The sequence below is a fragment of the Muscardinus avellanarius genome (assembly GCF_963383645.1).
Source record: "Muscardinus avellanarius genome assembly, chromosome: 4".
In the NCBI taxonomy this organism is placed as follows: domain Eukaryota; kingdom Metazoa; phylum Chordata; class Mammalia; order Rodentia; family Gliridae; genus Muscardinus; species Muscardinus avellanarius.
This window is the reverse complement of record NC_137789.1, coordinates 28,409,299-28,432,952: the sequence shown is the minus strand read 5'-3', so window position 1 is coordinate 28,432,952 and position 23,654 is coordinate 28,409,299. Positions and strand designations below refer to the sequence as shown.

General features: G+C 33.1%; 1 protein-coding gene across 3 annotated transcripts in view; it reads right to left on the bottom strand.

Moving 5' to 3' along the window:
• Positions 1-23,654, bottom strand: part of CSMD3 (CUB and Sushi multiple domains 3) — a gene marked incomplete at both ends in the record, with an annotated part of 1,156,743 nt that overhangs the window by 566,646 nt on the left and 566,443 nt on the right. For all 3 annotated transcript variants that reach the window (XM_080694904.1, XM_080694905.1, XM_080694906.1), the window contains one exon: positions 21,219-21,331. In XM_080694904.1, coding sequence (XP_080551030.1) covers positions 21,219-21,331 — 113 coding nt within the window. The remainder of the gene's footprint in view (positions 1-21,218; positions 21,332-23,654) is intronic.

Here is a 23,654-nt window from a genome sequence, read left to right as displayed (position 1 = left end):
ACCACATTTCGAGTCTCTGATACCTCTCCTTTCTTCTTGATTTTTTTTTTTTTTTTTTTGGTGGTACTGGGGTTCCTGGAAACCCTTGTACCTCCGAGCTACACTCCCAGACACCTCTATTTTTTATATTTTTATTTGGAAACAGGGTCTCTTAAGCCAGCATGGCCGGCTTTGAACCTGCGTGATCCTCCTTGATTCTGTTTCAGACATAATAACTACTTGTAGTTGGCCCCTTGGAGCCTGTTTTATTTTTCAGGATTCTGAGTCTTTGTCTATGCTTTTCACACTGCCCTCATATCTCTGCCTTCTCTGACCTGATACCACCTCTTATCTCAAGCCTATTGCTGATAACTTTTCTATTTATCAGATTAATTGCTATCATGCTGCCAGTATAATTAGAACCAACTCTATTGCTACATTCTTGATGATCCATTTTATTTATGTTTATTTGTACCTCTCTATGACACAGCGAGGGTTGCTTTAAAAGAAGAGAACATGCTCACAGCCCCTGTCATTGTGTTAATTCTATGAACTACAGGTATTTACTAACTGTGAGTTGAATAAAATTATGAATTGTAATTTTTTTTTTTTTTTTTGGTGGTACTGGAGTTCCTGGAAGCCCTTCTACCTTCGGGCTACAGTCCCAAGACCTATTTTTATACTTTTTTTTTTTTATATTTGGAAACAGGGTCTCTTAAACCAGCGTGGCAGGCTTCTAACCAGCGCGCGATCCTCCTGTCTCCACCTCCCAAACACGGGGATTACAAGTGTGCACCACCACGCCCGGCAGTGAATTGTAATTTAAAGTATCACTAAATTAGTATCTATCATTTTAACTCCTTGTTTTTATATTGTATAAGAATAAATTATGTTAGCTTTTATTTAGCAGAGTTGGAACCATTATTTCATGTTTAAATTTTATTACAATAATTACTTTAGTGAATAAATTAATGTTTAAATAACCACGTGGATTTTTCACCATAAAATTACTTAGAAGTAGGCTGAATGAATAGGTTGTTTTTGACAACTGAGTGGTCCTCAAAGTTGTATGAAGAGTTAAATGTGACATAACAAATTCAAAATAAAAATCAGTTTTAAGTGTCTGAATCTATCTTCAGCAATTTCACCAACTTAACTTCTTTGTGAAGCAATACGCTTTTATATCCTAAACATATTATAGCTATTTCCCAACTTTGCAAAAAATATACTTAGAAAAAAATACTCTCATTTCCAAAAAACATTCTAAATCAGAACCTTAGAAACTAAGAACACCTTTTATATCCAGAATTACTTTCATTAGTTATAGTTTTAAATGATTATTAGGTCAGTGTCCTTGGAAATTATGAAACATAATCCATTATTTTTTGCATAGTCAAGATTAGATGAGATAATGTATTTACAACTCTAGCATTATGTTAGACATATATCAGGTGTGAAAAAAAATTGGGTAGTATCTTTCCACTGACAGTTCCAGGTGAACCATATGTGGAGAAAACAGATTTTTAGCAATCAGTTTATCTTTTAAATAATAACAGAGCACTACTTGCATGTTCCAAGTGACTCCTTTTTTAAATTAAGGGGGAATACCACAGCAATTTGTCTAATTTCTGTTACCTATAGAGTGCATGGGACCAAAACATAGGGTTCTTACCCAATGTAGCTGTTTACTGCACTTTTTCCTTTATTGATTAATATTTATTAGGCTCTTTTGTCTTCATAAAATTTCCACCAAATAATCTCCAAATTATTTTTCGGGGGCGGGGGACCATCATCTTCTAAATAGAAACTTCAATTTTACTAAAGTTTAGGGGATAAGAATTTGAATGTTCAGAAAGACATAATTTATTTTCCTTCGTTTACTTTTGGTGTGCTGCCTTCTAAATTCTATCTTCTATGCTAAGGTAAGGTTTTTTATTTTTCAAATCTTATGGTAAAGACATATTTTATGGGGTGCCTTACCAATGACTCTTTTGTTGGATGTTGACATCCTAACTTCATATTTAAGAGGTGATGGGAAAAGGACATTAAGAATTATTGTGAGCTGCAAGTTTGAGGTAGTATTAGTTTCACCAAAACGTCTGCTATAGAATCCTGAGTATTAATGAACATTTAAATTAACATTTTAAATTGTACCTAAATTGTAAAGCAATGGAGATTACATTTTTCCTTAGAAGCTTTTATCTGTTAATTCAATATCATAGCTATTTGACAAATCCATCCTTGAGTAAGATTTTTTTAGTTGATTTATGTGTTTAAAAACTAGTGACGAAATGTAGCTTAATTGCTTTCAAATTCCATATACTTTTTATTGACCTCCCACCCTAATTCTGTGAAAAGATGTTAAATATAACTATATTTATTTTATCTGATGATCCAGTTTGTGAACAGCATTTGGGAATGCATTGGCATGTTATTTTTTTACTTTTATATTTTCCTTCAAGATCAAAGAATCAGATTTTCCGTGTATACATTACTGCTGACCAAAATTTAGAGTTGTTCTGCCCTTAAATAAAATAAAAGCAATGATAATAATCTGAAATTGTTTAAAATACATGATAAGATTCAGCAAACTAATCTAACATTTTTTAAAATACATGATAAAATTCAGCAAACTTTCCCAGGACTTGTCAGGTTCCTAAGAAGAAGCAAGATGAGATTTCCCTTCCCGCATAATTTCACAGCACACACACCATGAACAGGAAAACATTATGCCTAATGCAAATAGTTCTTGGCTGCTGATGTAATTTTCTATTTTCTATTCTTTATAGTGTATACATTGTTTACAGTTTTCTTTTTGTGTGAGACACCTTCATTCTGGTTAGGATGTCTATTTAGTGTACTTAACAGTTTTATATATAGAATAATGCTTAATAGTTATTAATTGCTGATGATATCATTCATGAGGCAAATCGTCTACATAGATAATTTGTATAGACAATGTGATTAATTTATTATTATTATTATTATTATTATTATTATTAGTAGTAGTAGTAGTAGTAGTGGTACTGAGGTTCCTTCTACCTCCGGGCTACACTCTCAGACCTATTTTATTTTTTGGAAACAGGGTCTCCTAAACCAGCATGGCTGGCTTTGAACCTGCGCGATCCTCCTGTCTCTGCCTCCCAAGCACGGGGATTACAAGCTTGCGCCACCACGGCCAGCCATTGTGATTAATTTAAAAGATAGAAACAAAGATGCTTGCAAAAAGATATTTGTCTGAGTTTTGATTGCTCTTCATAAACAATACAAAAAGAAATAGATTTTCTTCTATTAAGGAATTGCTTTGAAAATGCAGCAATTTGGTCACCACTGTATATAACATCACATGAATTAAAAGAGAGAAAGAGCCGGTCGTGGTGGTGCACACTTGCAATCCCCGCGCTTGGGAGGTGGAGACAGGAGGACCGCACAGGTTCGAAGCCAGCCTTGCTGGCTTAAGAGTCCCTGCTTCTAAATAAAAAAGTATAATATAGATCTGGGAGTGTAGCCCGGAGTTAGAAGGGCTTCCAGGAACCCCAGTACCACCAAAAAAAAAAAAAAAAAAGAAGAAGAAGAAGAAGAAGAAGAAGAAGAAGAAGAAGCAGAGGAAGAAGAAGAAGAAGAAGAAGAAGAAGAAGAAGAAGAAGAAGAAGAAGAAGAAGAAGAAGAAGAAGAGAAAAGAGAGAGAAAGTATATGCCATATTCTACTTGATACCAATAATGTATCAAGCAGAAAATGAAAAGTTCATTATTCTGAGTGGCTTTTGCCAGTCAATTTGAGTAAAAAATTTTCCTCGGAAATAAACTTAATGTAGTTCAAAATGTTGTGAAAGCTAAAACCAATATTGAAGGTAGTGGACAGAATACTGTGCTTACTGATGCCCCCAGAAAGTTTTATGTGTTTTTTTTTTTTAAATCTGGAAAGTATCCATGTAAATTGAGTAGTAGAATAAATCAGAAAACTGTATTAAATATATCTGTGGGAACATCCATCTGAGACTTTCAAGTACTTCTATTATATAAATATAAAATGCAAAAATCTCATAAATATTTATGGACATATTTGGTAGTATTGTTTTTCATTTATTATTATATTTTAAATTAATAAAATTTACAATTTAGAGTAGTTCTAAATTTTCACGGCAAAGCTGAACTGAAAATACTGAGTTCTAAACTGGGCGTGGTGGTGCATGCTTGTAATCCAAGTACTTGGTAGAGAGAGACAAGTAGGTCACAGGTCCTCTGCCAGCCTCAGCTACTCAGTTGGGCCCTGTACAACCTAGTGAGAACTTGCTACAAAATAAAGAATAAAAAATAGGGATGTGGGTATATTCTACTTCTGAGCTCAGTGGTAGAATGCCCCTGCATTCAATCCCTAGTACCACAAAAAAAAAAAAAAGAGGAAAAATACTGAGTTCCTAGGTCATCCCTGGACTGCCATGCATAAAACACACTCAAACCACAGTGGTACATGTGTATAACTGATAAAACAATATTGGTGCATCATTGTAATGTGAACACCATGGTTTATATTAGGGATTACTCTTAGTGTCATTCATTCTATGGGTTTTTACAAGTCTATAATGACACGTATCTACCAATTTTATATCATATAGAAAATTTTGCTGCCCTGAAAATTCTTTATTGATCTGTTGATTTATCATTCCCTCTCTCTCCACCCCTGGAAACCACTCATCATTTTATAGTGTTGGTTTTTTACCTCTTCTAGAATGTCATAAAGGAGAAATAATATAGTGTGTAATTTAGACTGATTTATTTCACATATTAAAATATATTTAAATTTCCTTCATTATTTTTAATGGTTTGTAGCTACTATAAACATCCATGAACAGGTTTTTTTTTTTTTTTTGGTGGTACTGGGGTTCCTGGAAGCCCTTCTACTTCCGGGCTACACTCCCAGACCTATTTTTTTATATACTTTTTTATTTGGAAACAGGGTCTCATAAGCCAGCGCGCGCGGCTGGCTTCGAACCTGCGTGATCCTCCTGTCTCTGCCTCCCAAGCGCGGGGATTACAAGCGTGCGCCACCACGCCCGGCCATGAACAGGTTTTTAATGTTGAGTTCCACTTGATCATTTTTGTTTGAGTTCTGTTCTATTTTAATCACATTAAAATATTCTTCTACATTAGGTTATTTGAAAACAAAATAAATAAATATAGGTTTCACTTTCTAGAATATACTAGAAATGTTTCTGAATAATTTATCCATTTGAAAAAAATTTACAATGTAGAAGTTTATATAGTTATGCAGTAGCTATTTTTCTTCTGATAATAGCAATATAAAGCTTGTTAGGACATTAAATAAATTTTCTCCTAAATTCTAACAGTATTTCAGTAATTAGATAAAAATATTATTTTGTAGACAAGTAAACCGAGGCTTCCAAAGCTTAGGACACTAGTGGAAGTTCTTCTGCAAGAAAGCAACAGATCTGTTTCCAGTCCCATGTTTAAGTTGAAGTCTATGATTGTAACACCTGAATGACATCACCTTGCTGTTATATTTATATGTGTGTTTGTGTTTTGCTTGCAGTAAAATACTTCCACATTTTCATATGAAAATATATTTCAGCTTTATCATGTATCATCTTCCTCATTGTAAATATGATGCCTGTTTCCAGAATTTAAACATTTAATTCCCATACTATTTTCATATAGATGCTCATGTCCTGTAGAGTTGCAACAGATAGAACAGATAGAAAATATCAGAAAGGGATAAAAGCCCATTCCTCACAGGCTCCAAGATCACTATTGTTCTAGAACCCCCCTTTGGGGAGGAGCACTTTGTTTTCTATCTTTTCTTAACTTAAAATTAACCTTCATATTTCTATACTCTTTTCTAGTTCTTGGACTTCTTCATTCATTGAGATTTACTGGACAAGAACCGTAATAAAGAGAGCCACCTCATGACAGATTCATATATGCCCCCTGCTCAAAATCAAGACATGTTCTTTTCTATGTCTTCACCCTTACCTAGGACTACTCCTTCTCAGCTCATTCCCTAGCCAGCCTCCTGCTATATCCTAAAATCCTATCAGCTCCTCTGTTGCAACTTATTATCATCTGCACAAGTGGGTTATGTTCCCAGTTCCCACGTCAGTCATTCTTTCTCAGGCTTAGCTCTCATTCCAAGTTCACTTCCTAAGGAAAGCTTTCCTTGAAACATGCCTGAAGTGCCTTCTTACAATACTCCAAAAAAAAAGCACATTCTGTTTCTCATTCTCAGTATTCATCATACCTAAATTTATTTGTTATGTGTCAGTCTTCTTCCTACTCAAGAGAAAGCAATGACTAAGTCTTTTTGTATTTTTTTGCTGTGTACCCTATCTTCTTCACAATGCTGGTATACAGTTGAAACTCCATGAACACTTTAAAATTGACATAACTTTTAATATTCTTTTGCCAGTCATTCTAATTCTGGGGAATGTAGAAACAGAGGGCTTAGTTCTTGCAGGAGGCTGGGATAAACAAAGTTAAATCGGGTATTTTAGAAGCAGTAGTTTTCTGCAGGAACTTGATGTATTAAATGTAAAATAAACCTCTTAGCTAATAAAGAACAAGAACAAAAAAGAATAAATCGTACTCAAATAAATCTTACTCAAATGCGAAAGTTTTCATGAGTCATGCTTAAAAGCCTTCTTTATTCTGAGAGGCAGATTGAAATGTTATCATGAAAATCCCACACAAAATATTATATGTGACTTTGTAATTTTTCCTAGGTGAAAGAAATCACTTTTCACAGGCCACAGGATTTCAACAAAGAAAATGAAAATGATAGAAAAAGAGAAATCTCTAAAGACACAAGAATAGAAAAATTCAAAGAGGCCTCTGGTTCAGTGCTAAGGGACTGCTACCAGACAGGGAAGCTGTAAATCTCCAAAAAAGTTCTGAGGGAGGAATTATCTCAGAATTCACACAAAAAACATCTTGCTAAAGGTATCTTTACTACAATGGATGAATAGTGAGTGTATTATTCTTGGAAAGCATACATCAATATTTAATTTTTCAAAACTAATAAAAGAATGTTAGAGTAAAAGTAAAAGACAGAGACTACTGAGGCCAATGCCCTTGTTTTTAAACATATAGGAACTTTCCTTACAGCCGATGTTACATCAGTGATGCACATAGAACACCCCAGAGAAAAATAGTTATTTATATAAATTAATTTGGACTATAACTGTGCAAACGTCAACAAATATTTTTATAATATGCCAATATTGCTAGTAAATGATAAATAATTTGGTTCATTAAGAAACTAGAAATTTCAGTTTTACTTTCTACATAAGTAAATATTGGTTGATTATTGGTATAATCCTTTTTAAATGAATATCAAAATATCATATAGAAGATGTTAATCTCTTTACATTTAATTTTACTTGAGTTAAAGAAAATGATACTTTTTTTTTTTGGTGGTACTGGGGTTCCTGGGAACCCTTCTACCTCTGGGCTACACTCCCAGACCTATTTTATACTTTTTTATTTGGAAACAGGGTCTCTAAAACCAGCAAGGCTGGCTTTGAACCTGAATGATCCTCCTGTCTCCGCCTCCCAAGTGCGGGGATTATAAGCATGCGCCACCATGCCCGACGTTGGGAAATACTCTTAAAGTAATGATATAACTAGGCCTCACCTAACTTTCTTCCAAAAATTTTACTTTATATTACTGGAAAACTAAAGCATGCATGAGAAAACAGAGGAAAACTTAAATTTTGAACAAAATCTTAATAGACATTTAATATTCATTCATTATTAATTTTCTGCTTTAATACATACTTTTAATATTAAGAAATGAAGAATTAACTTTAAATAATATGGCAATGTTTAGTATAATAGCTATAGCTCTTTCACAGCTTGCGGACTAGTATATCTATTTGGGCATCATTTGAATCATGGTAAGCACCAAGGGGGAGCAATGATCACGCAGTCTCTCTGTTTAGATGGACTAACTAAACGATGAGTATATAAATAAATGAGTAGAAAGACCAATAGAACAGTGGAAAGAGGTTGGGAAAGAAAGAGAGGGAGGCGCAAAAGGAAGCTTGGCAAAGGATAATAATACCAGTTCAAATAATACTGTGTACATGTATGAAAATATCATTGTCAATCTCACTAACATGTATGCCAAGCAGAGAAGAGTGGGGTGGGATCCAGAGAGAAATATGCCAAGTTTTTATGCATTATGTTCCGTTAACTTTGAACCTCACTATGATATATAATTGCAACATTCAAAAGTATATTTAAAATAAATAGCTCTTTTTCTAGATATCATAATTTTTCTACAGCATTTCTCCATACAAATATATGTAAAAACTTAGTTTAAAAAAAATCAAGCTGGGCATGGTGACACATGCCTTTAATCCCAGTACTTGGGAGGATGAGACAGGAAGATAGTGGGTTTGAGGCTATCGTCAACAACTTAGTGAGGCCCTCCAAAACTTAGTGAAGGCCCTCCAAAACTTGTTTCAAGATAAATTAATAAAATTGGGCTATGGGTGTAGCTTAGAGGTAGAATGCCCCTGGGTTAACCCCAGTACCACACACATACACTACAAAAATAAGAGTAAAAAATAAATCAAATAAAAAATAAAAAATATCACATGGCTTAATGCCAGGTGTGGTGACAAATGCCTATAATCCCAGTACTTGGGAGGCTGAGACAGGAAGATCCCGAATTCAAGGATAGCCTTAGCAATTTAATGAGGCCATCAGGAACTCAGTGAAACCCTGTTTCAAAATAAAAATGAAATAGGGCTAGGGTAGAATGGCCATAGATTCAATCACCAGTATCCCCACTCACAAAAAATAATAAATATAGTAAGACTGAAATTGGAAATCTACAAATAATAAGTCTTCTTAAAAAAGTGGAAAAATTATTGAAGTGGAGCAAAAGATTAAGGAAAAAGAATAGCATAAAGGTGGAAAAATAAAAAAAAAATAACCCACAGTTCAAAATGAAGAAGAAGAGGAAGTCAGGTATTTCTTGGACATGTACCACTAAGATGAAGAGATTGGTGGTTGATTATAATGAATTTTTACTTTCTACAGCCTTGAATAAGCCTGAGTGTTTTAACAGAAAATGAAAACATGGATATAATTTATAATCCTTTATTTGTTGCTTGGGTAAATTTTTTTCCTATAATAATTTTCTCTATGCCTTTAACACTTTTGTTTGGAAAAGGTGTATCTGACTAATAAAAATAAAAATTTGAACTTCACAGAGTATAATCACTTTAGTATTTAAAAATGAGATCTAAGAATACTTTACCTTCTTTTAATAAAATCATTTGAATGCATTTTTCTTGCTTCTTAATCATTAAAATTAGTCAAAACATTCTACTCATCATCTTTTTCTTAATTCTTTCAAATTAACAGAAGTTTACACTAGTAGGCATATTGAAACACTTGCGGGGAGTTTTAACACAGACATTTGTTAAGTGTTTTACTGCATTATGTTAAAATAAACTACTCTTGTTTAAATATGCAGTTTGATGAATTTTAAGATATGTATACACCGGTGAAACCATCACCATAGTCAAAATATTGAATATGCCACCCACAATAGGTTTCTCTAGCCTATTAGTAATTAATTTCTCCTCAATCCTAGTGCCAAGACAACAAATAATTTGCTTTCAGATAGTATAGAGTTTGGACATCATTTTCTGCAACTGTATATAAATATACCATGCAGCATCTACTATTTTGGAGGCATGGTACTGGCTTCTTAAATTCAACACATTTATTCTGATTTAATTTAGGTTGCATGTAATAATAATTTTTTCCAATGGTTTATAAGAGTTTCAATTGTTCCAGTCTTTCGCCAAATCTTTAGTTTTTAATCTATAGCATGTGGTCAGTGAGTTGTGGTATCTCCTTGAAGTTTTAATTTACATTGCCTCAGTAACAATGATGCCTCAGTAACAAAGCATTTTTATTCTTTAGCCATTTGTATTTTCCCATCTTAATAGGTTTGTTTGCATTATTTTATTATTGCAAAATTTATTTTGCATACCATATATTTTTAAATACTGTCCATAATTTTTCTTTTTATGTTTCTTAATAGTATCTTTAATAACAATATACTTCAATTTGGCAGCCTAACATTATTTTTTCTTTTATAATTTTTTACCTGCTCTTAAGTTATTATAAAATGCTCTAAATTAGTTGTATTCAAATACATTTCTTTTAAGAACCTTGCGGATTAGAGTGCCAGCACTGTCCACTTCTGGTGAGGGCTCTCCCTGGCCTGCAGATCTCTCACTTCTTGTTTATGTTTCCATGTGGCAGAGGAAGACAGACTGCACAGGCTTTCTGATATCTCTTCTTATATGATGACTTTACTTTGATGAGCCCTTTTAAACCAAACGACTTCCCAAAAGCCCCATCTTTAAAAATCATCATTGAGTCCTGGGCTTCAACATGATTTGTGGGTGGGACACAAATATTCAGTTCATAACATATATAACATACTTTGTTCAATTCTCTAAATTTTTTTCTAAATCAAGGGAGTTAGATTTTTCTTCTATATTTTGTTCAAAAAGGTTTGGTTTTATGCTTTCTATTTAGATTTTATTTAATCCATTTCAAGTTGTTTTTTTTTTTTTTTTACATTGTGAGCTAAGGGATGAGCCTTTAGTTTAATGCATGTTGGTATCCAATTAGTACAGTTTAGATAAGTGGGATTGATTGAGAACGTAGCTCAGTGATAAAGCTCTTGCCAAGCATAAATAAGGGCCTGGATCCTATGCCCAGCACTGAAATAAAGTATCTTTCTCTATTAAATTCCTTTATACTTTTTGGAAAAACATATACATACATGTAGGTCTATTTCTGGACTATCACATAATTCTTTAGAGAGAAATAATAAAAATATTTATGCAATTTTTCCATTATGCCAAATTTGGTGAGTGATAACTAAGCAGTTGCAGTTCAGTGTCATAATCATGTAAAAATTGAAGAGAAGATGCTATTTCTAAGAAATCTCAATCAATCTAATGATTCAAGAAGAAAATTAGATGATACTATGATTTATCTCATTAATAATGACATTAAGACACAGGTGCTATGTTTAATAAAGTTGTCTACCACTGGCACATGTTAGTAGAAATAAAAAATTCTCATATCCTATGACTTTTGAAAACATATATTAAATCTTAAATACCTGAAGTATAACTGTTCCTTCCTGTGAATACATTATTTTTCTTGGGCATATTTTAGTATATTTACATAATAACATATTTTTTTAAAAAGGTATATATCTGAAAACATTGAGCTATAATAGAACACTTCCCTTTCTACTAATTTAAAGAATACAACAGAGAGAGAACGAGTGTGTTATTCAGAGCTCATTTAGACTCGCCATGTTGTAAAAAAGAAGTTTATAGGCTCACACAAATGGAACACCAAGTTCTGCTTTACCTTCAGGAAGTTCTAAACTTAAGAGTTTCAATTATGTCTGCAATACTGTGTTTTTCTTTCATTTATTGGTTCTGCCTTGTCACTGTGGCAAGTTACTGACATGAGATCCCAAAAGCTGACCTCCAGTGGCACCAAGTGAGATGACCCTTCCAGTTTACAACCCTGGAAAAGAATTTCCTTTCACCCAGAATCTATATCAATTGCCCCTGATCCTGCACTGATAACTATATCAAAGGGGATTTTTATTAACTCAGCCCAAACCTATAGAGCTGTATAGAATTGAGCGAGAGAAGGTCATAAAAGCCTAAATTATTTCAGCCACTAGAACAAAGAGAAAGATGGTTTGTGAGCAGCCAAAAAAGCAGATAGATACAAAGAAAGAGGGAGAAAGTATTCGCCCTTGAAAGTTAACATACATATATAAGTATCAGAATAATATATATTTATTATTAGTATTACTGCCATCATTTGCAGTCCTAAGGATCAAACATAGGGTGTACACATGCTAAGCAAGAACTCTACCACTGAGCTACATCTTTAACCTTTTATTTTTAAAAAGAAGTTTTTATTCTTTTAATAAAGTAAATATTAAATACCTATATATATTTGAAAAATTATTGTCTTAAATTTCTAGCAATATATAAATAATTATCATTAATCCAAAAAGAGACCTAAAGAGATTTATGGCTGGATTTAAAAATTAAATTTTGTTAAATATTTATTTAAATTTTTCTTGGTGGTACTGGGGTTCCTGGAAACCCTTCTACCTCTGGGCTGTGTTCCCAGACCTATTTTATACTTTTTATTTGGAAACAGAGTCTCCTAAACCAGGGCGGCTGGTTTTGAACCTGCGCGATCCTCCTGTCTGTGCCTCCCAAGCGCGGAGATTACAAGTGTGCATCACAACACCCGGCTAAATATTTACTTTTAAGTACAATTTTTACATATTGTTACAACTAGGGTCTTTCTTATTCTATAAGTCATATAACCCAAACTATTCCACAGCATCAACAGATTTCCTGACTCAGGCTGTGATATCATTAAAACTACTCAAATTCCAGTTTTAGAAAACCAGTCCAAAGAGGAACTATAGTCCAAATTCAAAAATTTAATTATATGAAAAATATTTAGTCAAATATGTTTAGTCAATAATATTTTCTAAAATTATTAAAATATTAGTAAATTGACTCAAGTATCATAAAAGAGTGAAAATATGTTCAAGAAAGTTTTACCAGAAATAACTTCCAGTATTTGGAAACCTATGGACACAGTTAAAGGACAGTTAAATATAAGATTGTATTAATGGATGTAGAAAATTGTTTGACTGGAAGTTAGACAAAAGTGTTTGAACTCCCTACACTTGATAGACACTTGTTTCCATATATGCTTGTCCAACAGATTAAAAAGTAAGAAAAAAAGAAAAGGAATTAATTTTTGTACTTCTATAAACATATCAATGTAAAATCTACATGGCTAATGTTACCTGTGTTAAGATTTTTTAACTATTATAATTATCTAAAATAGCATCCAAATAATCAGATCTGCAGAATATAAAAATAATCAACTCTGCAAAATATTCTAATAAATATTAGAATATTTTATTTGATGGACAAATGAATTATAAATAAAGCCAAATCTTTAATATACCTTTATGAGTGCATCGCAATTTACACAGTGAGTTTGAATGTGTTACAAATACAGCATTCAGCGTGATTCCCTCGGGCTTCCACCCCATTCTACTCCTCTTCCTTTTACATGCTAGTGTAAGGTTGGCAGTGATACTTCCATCTTCATCTGGCTTCCTCTTTCCCCTCTCTATATTCCCTCCCTATTCCTTTCCACTATCTCCAGGACTTTCTCTCTCTACCCTTGACTTTCTGAGATGTGCTCATCTCACTTATCATAATATGTTCTAGTATGATACATTCTTCTGTAAATAAAGTAATTTTTTCTTCTTTATGACAGTAGAAGTCTATCATGCACATATGCCACATTTTATTTATCCATCTTAACTTTGGGTAAAAACCTTGTAAATATTCATTTTACGAATGTTTGGTATCAATCCATCGTATCTTCAGTATATGTCTTAACTATTAAAAGACTTATATTTGGGCAAATAATGGAATTCCTATTCTTCAGCTCTGCAATGAATTGCAGGAACTCCATGTTCACTTTAAACCATAAAAATTAATGACACTAAATATTTAAGAAAAATAAGCATCTGTAATGAAAATGTTCCATTTTAAAATTGTAGTCATTCCATAAAACCAGATGGTATCATCAAAATTTTAGACTCTAGAGATGTACTTTAGTTGAGAGCTATTTGAAAATTAAACATTTAAATAAATTCAGATTTCTGCTAAGATTTAAAGTGGTTTTTTTTTTCTTTTATGGAGTACTGCGGGTTGAATCCAAGGGCACTCTACCTCCAAGCCACACCCCAGCTGTATTCTTTATTCTTTATTTTGAAATAGCGTCTAAGTTGCAGAGAACCTCACTTAATAAGAACCTGCGATCCTCCTGTTTCAGCCTCACAAGTACTGGAATTACACGTGTATGCCACTACACCTGACTTATAGTGGTTTAAACAGAGAAGTCTAAAGACATAGAATCTATACTTTTTTTTTAACCACTTACTAGTCATATAGTCTTATATTATGTAAACTGATGTGCTTGAATTACTTTATCTGGTCAATAAAGATAATACTTTTACTTTATTCCTAGAGTCATCGCAGTACTTAAAAGAGAACATATATATGCTTACAAAAGTACATGGCACTGGTCATTACACTAATTTACAATTCAATTAGCAATTCAATTAGTGGAATCTGAAGGGAAGCTCACCAAGTGCTATGTGTGTATGTCTCTATTACTTTGAACTTTGTTATGATGCGTGATTACATTGTACCAATGAAAGTGTTCTTTTAAAAAGACTATATTGTTGAGGATGCATGCTGTCATACAACAGAAAGTTAAGTAAATAATTATAATATCTAATTTGTAAAGGATAGATCACTTTTAGAACTTCATTCTTAAGACTGAAGATTAGCCAGTCACAGAAAGTGAAGAGTCATATGTTTTCTCTAATATGCACAAGTTAGGAATTTATTGAGATACTAAAGGGACTCCAGATAATGGAAGAGACTCTGTGGAGCCCTCTACCCAGGGAGGTGGTCTAAGGGAAGAGGAGGGGAAAGACTGAAGTTCATTAATGGAAATACTGCTATTGACTGTGTGCACATATGTGAATATAGCAATGTCAGTCTCTGTACTCTGTATTGGGAAGGGGGGACATGGGGAGATGAGAGAGGTCACAAGGGCTGTATGTATGTCATTCTCAACATTATTTACATTATGATGTGAGACTAAAATGGACCAATAAAAGCATATTAAAAATAAAAAATAAAAAGGTTGATTTTTATATACCTCTATCATATATTTTCTTTCTATTCTTTCTTTTTTAACTTTTATTGGTGCATTATTGTCATACATCTTAATGTGGTACACGATGGTAAGGGCATACATGAACACATCACCCAATTAGCCTTTCCTAATTCCCACCCCATTCTCTCCTCCCTTCTTTTTCATGTTTATTTAGTTTTTAGTTTGTGAATGTACATTATGTACATTATGTATTTCAATTAAAGATATCAAGTAACTATATGTATATAAAAATGCAAGTATCTCTAATTGGAATTAGGTAGTGTGTTAATGTGTGTGTTTGAATATCCATGTTCATATGATTTATTTTTATATGTAGCTAATGGGACAATGAGGGCGGAGTAATTAAATCTAATTCTTTGGTACCTTCATGCTGACTAGCCTCTCCAACTTCTGCATCTTAAAAACCCCTCAAAATCACCAAAATTATGGGAAACAGACACAATGGAATTCTACTCAGCTATAAAGAACAAAAATGATGCCATTCGCAAGAAGATGGAAAGATCTGGAGAACATTATGTTAAGTGAGATCAGCCAAGTACAGAAAGAGAAGGGACATGTGTTTTCTCTAATATGCCCAAACTAGGGAGCATGGGGATACCAGAGGGACTCCAGATAATGGAGGGGAAATCTCAGCAAAGCTAGAATGGAAGGGTAGGAGAGGAAGAAGGCTGAGGTTAATTAATGGAGGAGCTACATTCTAATATGTGTTAAAGTGTGAATATAGCATGGTTAACCTGGACACTCATTGTTGGGAGGGAGGGAAGGGGAATGGGTGGAGGAGGGCACCAAGCACAGTCTAAATATACACCATTTTCAATATGTTCCATATATAAATAAACATTTTAAAAAATTACCTAAGATTTAATATTGCATATTGGAAAAAAATGGAGTCAGCAAATCCAAAGTTGTATTTATATTATGTAACAAGTTAAAGATCTATTACTCACATTCATTCCTTTATTCACAGATGCTTCAAATGTCCACTGAATGCCTATGGCATGTTAGGAATTGCATTAAGTTCTTACAGTACAAAGAGGAATAAAGCAGACTGCACCTCCTATCAGCATAGTGCTTATGCTAGCCAATTTCCTCATCTGTAAAAGTGAACAATAATTCTTACCTCGTACAGTTCTAATGAGATTTTGTGAGTTAATGTAAATGAAAAGTTTGGAATATATAAGACCTTAGTTACTTAATTATTCCTTTATAGTAACTGTTAATTATTCCTTTAATAGTATTTACGCTTTCTAAGATGAAGAAGAAAAAATATCCCCCAAAATAGTGCAGTGTTAAAGGATGCTAATGTATCCTTTGGGGAAAAAAACTCTCTTTTTACTTCCTTTGTGGTTAATATGTGTTTGAAATAATGACAATATAAAAACAAGGAAACAAAACTAATGTGTACAAGGGAAATGGGGCAAGGTATACAATGAAGTTATTCTTTGTTTTCAGCAGGAACATCTAGTGTAACATCTTGAATCAAAGATGTTTTGGCAAACACATAAATTTCCTGAGAATCAGAATGACCACAACTTGTTATATACAAATAGATGTTACTGATTTTAATAAGACTAAAAATATCATTAACTTCTCAAGAGTCTGGTGGCATCTATTTATTTCTTATATCAGGTATAATAATCAACATTCTATCATGTGCATCATAAATATTAAGTGAATCCTAGCCAAAATAAAAATTATATTTAAAATACAATTTTAAGCTTTTTGGACTTGTAATATTTATTGTCTTCTTACATATTAACACAGATGCCACCAAAATTACATAGAAAAAAATACATAGAAAATTCCAGTTTAAAGTTGAGGTCCTAAAGTTAATAAGAACTTAACCATTGAAACCTGTGTTAGTTTATATGCTTCAACAAATTTTTGTCACTCAGTCAATATTATAGTTTTCAAACTATTATTTTCAAACTATGTTACTTGCATCTCTAGGATTCTTCCTTTATTTACAGGGAATATAAAGCAGTCTGATCAACTGAAGGTACCAACCTTCTTCTCATCCTCATTCTACCACCTTTTTTTTTTTTAACTTTCAGACATGTTTAGTCCTTTAATTTTTATTTTATTTTTTATTTTTATGTGGATCATATTGAAATGGCATACATACACACAGTGGTTGGTGCCCTCCCTCCCTGCTTCCCTTTCCCCCCTCTCCCAACAATGAGTGTCCAGGTTGATCGTGCTACATTCACACTTATACACATATACGAATGTAGCTCCTCCACTATTCAACCTCAGCCTTCTTCCTCCTGTACCCTTCCTTTCTAGCTTTACTGAGGTTTTCCCTCCATTATCTGGAGTCTCCCTTATATCCCTAATACTCCCTAGCTTGGGCATATTAGAAAACATATGTCCCTTCTCTTTCTTTGTTTGGCAGATCTCACTTAAAATAATGTTCTCCTGGTCTTTCCATCTTCTTGAGAATGACATGATTTTCTTCTTCTTTATAGCTGAGTAGAATTCCATTGTGTGTATTTCCCATAATTTTGCAATCTATTCATCTGTTGATGGACACCTAGCTTGGTTCCATATTTGGCTATTACAAACTGTGCTGCTATGAACATGGGTATGCATGTTACTGTAGTTCTCTGATTTCAACCCCTTTGGAAAGATACCCAGGAATGTTATAGCCAGATCATATGGTGGATCCATTCCCTGTTTTCTGAAAAATCTCCACACTGATCTCCATAGTGGCTAAACTAGTTTGTACTCCCACCAACGGTGTAAAAGGGTTCCTCTTTCCTCACATTCTCACCACCTTTTGTTGTTATTTGATTTCTTTATGCTTGCCACTATGATTGGGGTTAGATGGAATCTCAGCATAGTTTTGCTTTGCATCTCCCTGGTGGCTAATGATGAAGAGTTTTTCATGTATCTATTGGCCATTTGTATCTCTTTTGTGAAGTGTCTATTCAATTCAGTTGCCCATTTCTTGATTGGGTCAAGCAAAAATTAACAAGTGTGATGGCATCAAACTAAAAAGTTTCTGCTCATCAAAGGAAACCATCAAAATTCTAAAGAGAAAGGCTACAGAATGTGAGAAGAATTTTACCAGCTACCACTCTGATAGAGGGATAATATCAAGAATATACAAAGACCAGCCGGGCGTGGTGGCGCACGCTTGTAATCCCCGCGCTTGGGAGGCAGAGACAGGAGGATTGCACAGGTTCGAAGCCAGCCACGCGCGCTGGCTTAGGAGACCCTGTTTCCAAATAAAAATGTAAAAATAGGTCTGGGAATGTAGCCCAGAGGTAGAAGGGCTTCCAGGAACCCCAGTACCACAAAAAAAAAAAAAAAAAAGAATATACAAAGACTGGAAAAGACTTCACTAGCATCCTACCACCTTTTAATCTTTTTTTCTATTTTTGTTTTCATAGAGGAGATTTCATTTAATAATTATTTTTTAAAAATCATGTTTCAAAATCTTTTCTTAGGAAAATGGCAAAAAACCTTAAGAAACATTGTAAAAATAATATCTAAATTATATATTGTAGTAACTATATTTAATTTAGAAATTTATATAAACTATATCATGAAATATATATTTAATTTAGAAGATATATACATTTAATGTTATCTCATGTGAAATATAAAGATGACAAGAAAAGGAGATATCTTTAGATTGAATCTGGAAAAGTTTCTAGCAGGTGTTCCATTTAGAACCAACACACTACTCAACAGAGAGCATAGTAATTATGAAAATTATTTTTAGTAGGTGAAGTTGCTGAAGCTATCTGCACATCAAAATTTGAAACTTTTCAAAATGAACCCTGCTTCAACACTGAGCTCTGGTTTTAAATTATGAAGAATGAAAAAATATGATTTTCATGGTAGAAAAGTTCATAGTAAATGAAGTTGGAAGAAAATATTTTATCTTATACTATCTTACTTTTATAAAACAAATAATTTTCTCAGCTTATTTGAATAAATAATTATGATAGCATAAAAGGGGGTTGCTCATGAAAATCAAGGTAAGTTAAGACTTATTTCCTAATTACACACTATATGTGGTACAGAGTTTATCAAACAGAAGAAGTGGTCATCTTGGATGGGTAGAGAGTTTAGAAAGCTGTTACAGAGGAGGAAATATCTGAAAATTCTCTGGAAAGATAAGCCAGGTGGTGCAGAGTTAAAATTAGAATGGGAATCCAAGTAGAATGTGTTGATTATTTGAAGTAGCAGTGGTGTAAAACAATTGATTTGATTCAGAGAATTATGGATAGATAACTTGATAAAATTAGAGCTGAGAGTAAAAACCAAAACCAAGATGGAGGAAGTCAGAATATGTCTTTGGAAATTGTAGACTTTACATCTGTGCAATGAAAAGCTAAGTATTTTATGTAAGAGTATAATATGGTCACCCCTTAGAAGCAGGAATGTCACCTGCATTAATGTGTAGACGAACCTGGAAGAGGCAAAATGGAAGGCAAGGAAGAAAATAAGAGCATTATTCCTTTAGGATCTCCTAGCTTGGTTTCAAATGCCTCATCTGTGGATACTTGTATATGAATAGTTCTATGTATTTTATTTTCTACCACCATATTATGATTTTCCGAAGTGTTTGCATGTTCTTTCTATATTCAACAATTCATTCAGTAGCTGAGCAGATAGAGAATAAAATAATGCTTAATTATGCTGCTTTACAATGGACTTCCAGCTCTTGAACTGCTGGGGAAGGCAGATCTGTGTAAATATCAATAGAGCTCTCCTGCCGCTAGAACCTAACCATGAGTTTTAATAACTGTTTCTTGTTGAAGCAATGCCATTAATTATTAATACTGTTTCTAAAGTTTATATGATTATAGATTTTCTGACAGATGACCTTCACAGGTTGAAAAATAATAAAAATATAAGGAGTATAAGGATGTCAGATTCACTTAGCCAATTAGAGGAGGGGAAAAAAAAGACAAAAAAATCAGCTAGTTCCAAAGTAAGTTGACCATTATTTCATTATGGTAGCATTTTTTTTTTTTTTTGGCTGGGAATAGATGTGAGTTTTAAATGAAGGAGAAATACATTTAAAACTACAACTAGGTTAGGCTTTTTTCAATTGACATTTATACAGATTTCCTGAACTATCAAATTAACACAGTACCAAATTTAGCCACAAGTAAAATATACAGAATGGATGTGCCCTGTCTCCCTGACAACATCATGCATTCATTTCAATGCGTCCAGACACAAAGACATGACAGTGTTTGAAAGAGGAAACTCTGATTAAAAATCATTATTATGCAACTAAAAGAATTTTCACCGCCTTTGTTTAATTGATAAGATAGAGAATAATAATGTTTTGCTACAATAGTATTAATAAATTCAAATCCCATAGCATTCTGATGGCCTTTTTATATCTTCCTTTTTTAAAGCATAGATTTTAATTGAATTTATTAATATTTAAATGCTTTTATCAAAACTGCAAATCTCTATTTCTAATACATACATTGTATGTATATATTGACTTTAAGATTCAACGTGTCAAAGATACTCACATTTTTAATATGTACATCTATCTCATAAACTAAATTAGAACAAAATATTTTTATTATTCACACTTAATTAATCATTAATCTGTATCTCCAGTAACAATGGGTTGGGCTGTAACGATTTATCAAATTGCTTTTCTGTGATTTACAAAGAAGTTAATACGCTCAGTACTCTTACCATATATTTGCTTTTATTTATGTATTTTTTTTCTTTTTTGTAGTACTGAAGATTGATCTCAGAGGCACGCTTTCACTGAGCTATCCTCCTGGACTTTTATTTTATTTTTTGAGATAGGATCTCCCTAAGTTGCACAGGTTGGCCTTGATCTAATGTTTTCCATGCTGCATCCTCCTGAGTCACTGGTATTATAGGACTGCAACACCATGCTCCATCAACAAGTCATTGTTAGGATATAATCACAAATGGATTATAAAACATTGAATACTTTGGAATATTTGGAGATTTAAGATTTTTTTACTATTATACTCAGGTATTTAAAAATTTTGCCAACCAAATTATTAAGAGTGTATAAAATTATGTGCTCTGTTCTTGGAATGGCTAGAAGACCAGAGAGACTAAATCACAGGAATTCAGTTTGTGAAGGAAAAAGAGAGAGATGAGAAATGCAAAATAGTGACATTTTAAAGGAAAAATTAATTTTAAATTTAACTGGATACTGATGAAATCAATATCTATAGTCAAATGTAAGAGGAAGCTGTTTTGTTGGACTATATTCATGCTTGTGTTCTGGAAAACCTTTTTTTTCCCTTTACTTTGTAGAAGCAATTAAACTTGAATTTAAAATAATTTTCTGGTGGTATTAAGATAACATATTTTTTATAGTAGCAATTCATCCTTACCTTTGTAGTTAACCTTGAAGCCAACAGATCCAACACTTTCATCTGTTTGGAGGTGCAGCCACATTTGGCTACTCATGCTCACTATAAGGTCTGGTACAAAGCTTCCAGTCAACCTAAAGAGATGTGGAAAAGAAGGGAGATATGGGTTATTAACACGCTCTTTGCATGCAAATTATGAGACACATGTGTTTCTCATTACTTTCCGTGCTAGAAAAAATATAAACTATGTGCTGATATAAGAGAGGAGAAAACTACATAATTTAGTGATTAAGGTTTATCATTAAAAATACCATTTTATGTGTTTTACTAGGTTAGATCTTTAAAATCCCTGAGGCAAGATTGCTAACATTTCAACCATCAGAGAGTCTTATACTTCTTTTTGAACTAGAAAGAAAAAAAAAAACCCAAATATTTCTAACAGCAAAACTGTATCTCATTTTAATCTTTTAAGTTTCACAGAACTTGTTCTAAATACTGTGAGTAATATTCAAATACACTCGGGTGTGGAGGTGCACTCTTGTAATTCCAGCATTCAAGAGGCTGAAATGAGAATAGCTATTTGCAGACAGCCTCAGCTACTACTTAGTGAGACCCTGTTTCAAAATAAAGACTAAAAATCGGGATGGGGCTATAGTTCAGAGATAGAATGCCCCTTGGTCCCATTCTCAGTACCTCTAAAAAATTCAAATGCTGTGCAAAATAAAACCAACCACAAGTTATATAATACCACCCTTTGCAATGCAAATACTGAATGCATGGAACTTCATAGTATGACCTACCTTGTAGGCTACCCATGTCATGTATGCTTAACTGCAAACAGCTTTACTGAATGTAATATGTGGCCAATTTGATGTAGAAAAACTAAATCTAAGCATCAGTAGAATTCATTAAGTAATGTTTAATTTTATAATCATAAGGGGAAATTACTGCATGTTTCATTTGTCATTAATAAATGTGTGATCATATATTTGAACTAAATCCAAGGATCATATGAAAGATGAAAGCAAATGAATAAGTAAGACCTTTTGGAGAACTCTATCAAGAATTAAAGAGAAAAATAATGGACCCACTGTAAAGAACATGTGTATATTAATAAATAGAGGATTCTAAATTTTATGCAAAAAGGATAGTTTTTTTAAGGTGACATTACTGAATGTTTGTTAAAACCACAAAAAGACCTGGAAAATTACATTAAGAGGGAAAAAAGTAAATTTCCTTTATAATAAAATGAGTATCCTAAGAGAGCATTAAAAAAAAGTGTCTCTGACAATGGCTACACCATAATTAAACTAGTAGAGGGCAGCACTGATAAGATATCCTTGAATTGACCTTGGCAACAAGATACCATCTTGTCAGTCACCAAAACTAAAACAGTGTCATCAAAAAGGCACTGTTCTGGGGTCTTTAGTTAATTTAATGAATATTGTTCTTTAACACTGAGTGACCTTAACCCAAAAGAATTACAATTTTAACTTTATAATTTTGTAGTTAACTAGAGCATCATGGTATCATAGGATTTCTTTCCAGAAACTTCCCTTATATAAAAGTGATTCTGTTATGCAGTTGACAATATAATGAAGCAGACATGGATATGGAAACCGTATGATGAGCCTCTAAAAAGAAAAACTTCAGCATGGTATAGCATTATACAATCTATGGGAATTTATCATGAGGTAAATACTATGATTTTGTTATAGGATTATACATATCATTGAGAAACGTGAGATATTAAGATACAATATGAAACTTTGTATTATGTTAAGTTTCTTCTTGCCAAAATTAAAAATTATTATGCTTATATCCCTCACATATATGTATATATATTGTTAATATATATGTACCTACAAAAATATATGTATACAAATCATATATATATATATATATATATATATATATATATATATATATACACTGGTAATCAAATCCAGGGACATTCTACCTCTGAGCTAGACCCCAAGCCCTATATTTTATTCTTTACTTTGAACAGGGTCTACCTCAGTTGCAAAGGGCCTCACTAAGTAGCTGAGGCTAGCCTAAAACCTGCCACCCTCCTGTCTCAGCCTTCCAAATAGTGGATTACAAGCATGCACCACCACACCAGAAATGAAAGATCTTTGTGACACATAAATTTTCAGTGTGGCACTGGAATTTTGGTGAATTACAGTCACTAGTCTTATGAGTAGAGACGGAGCAGCTTCATAAGTAAAATTGAGAACTCAAGCTCAGGAGCATGACAAAAAATAAATTAAGCCATTATGAAATGTGCATGAGAGCTTAGGCACATAAAATGTGTACCATTTGTACCCTATCGACCATGCTAACAATCTGCCTCACAGCGAATACTAAAAGTTGTTTTTCTCTTCCTCCTTCCACCTTCGTGTTTTGGGGATTGAACCCAAGTACATTCTACCACTGAGCTATTAAACCCCCCCCTTT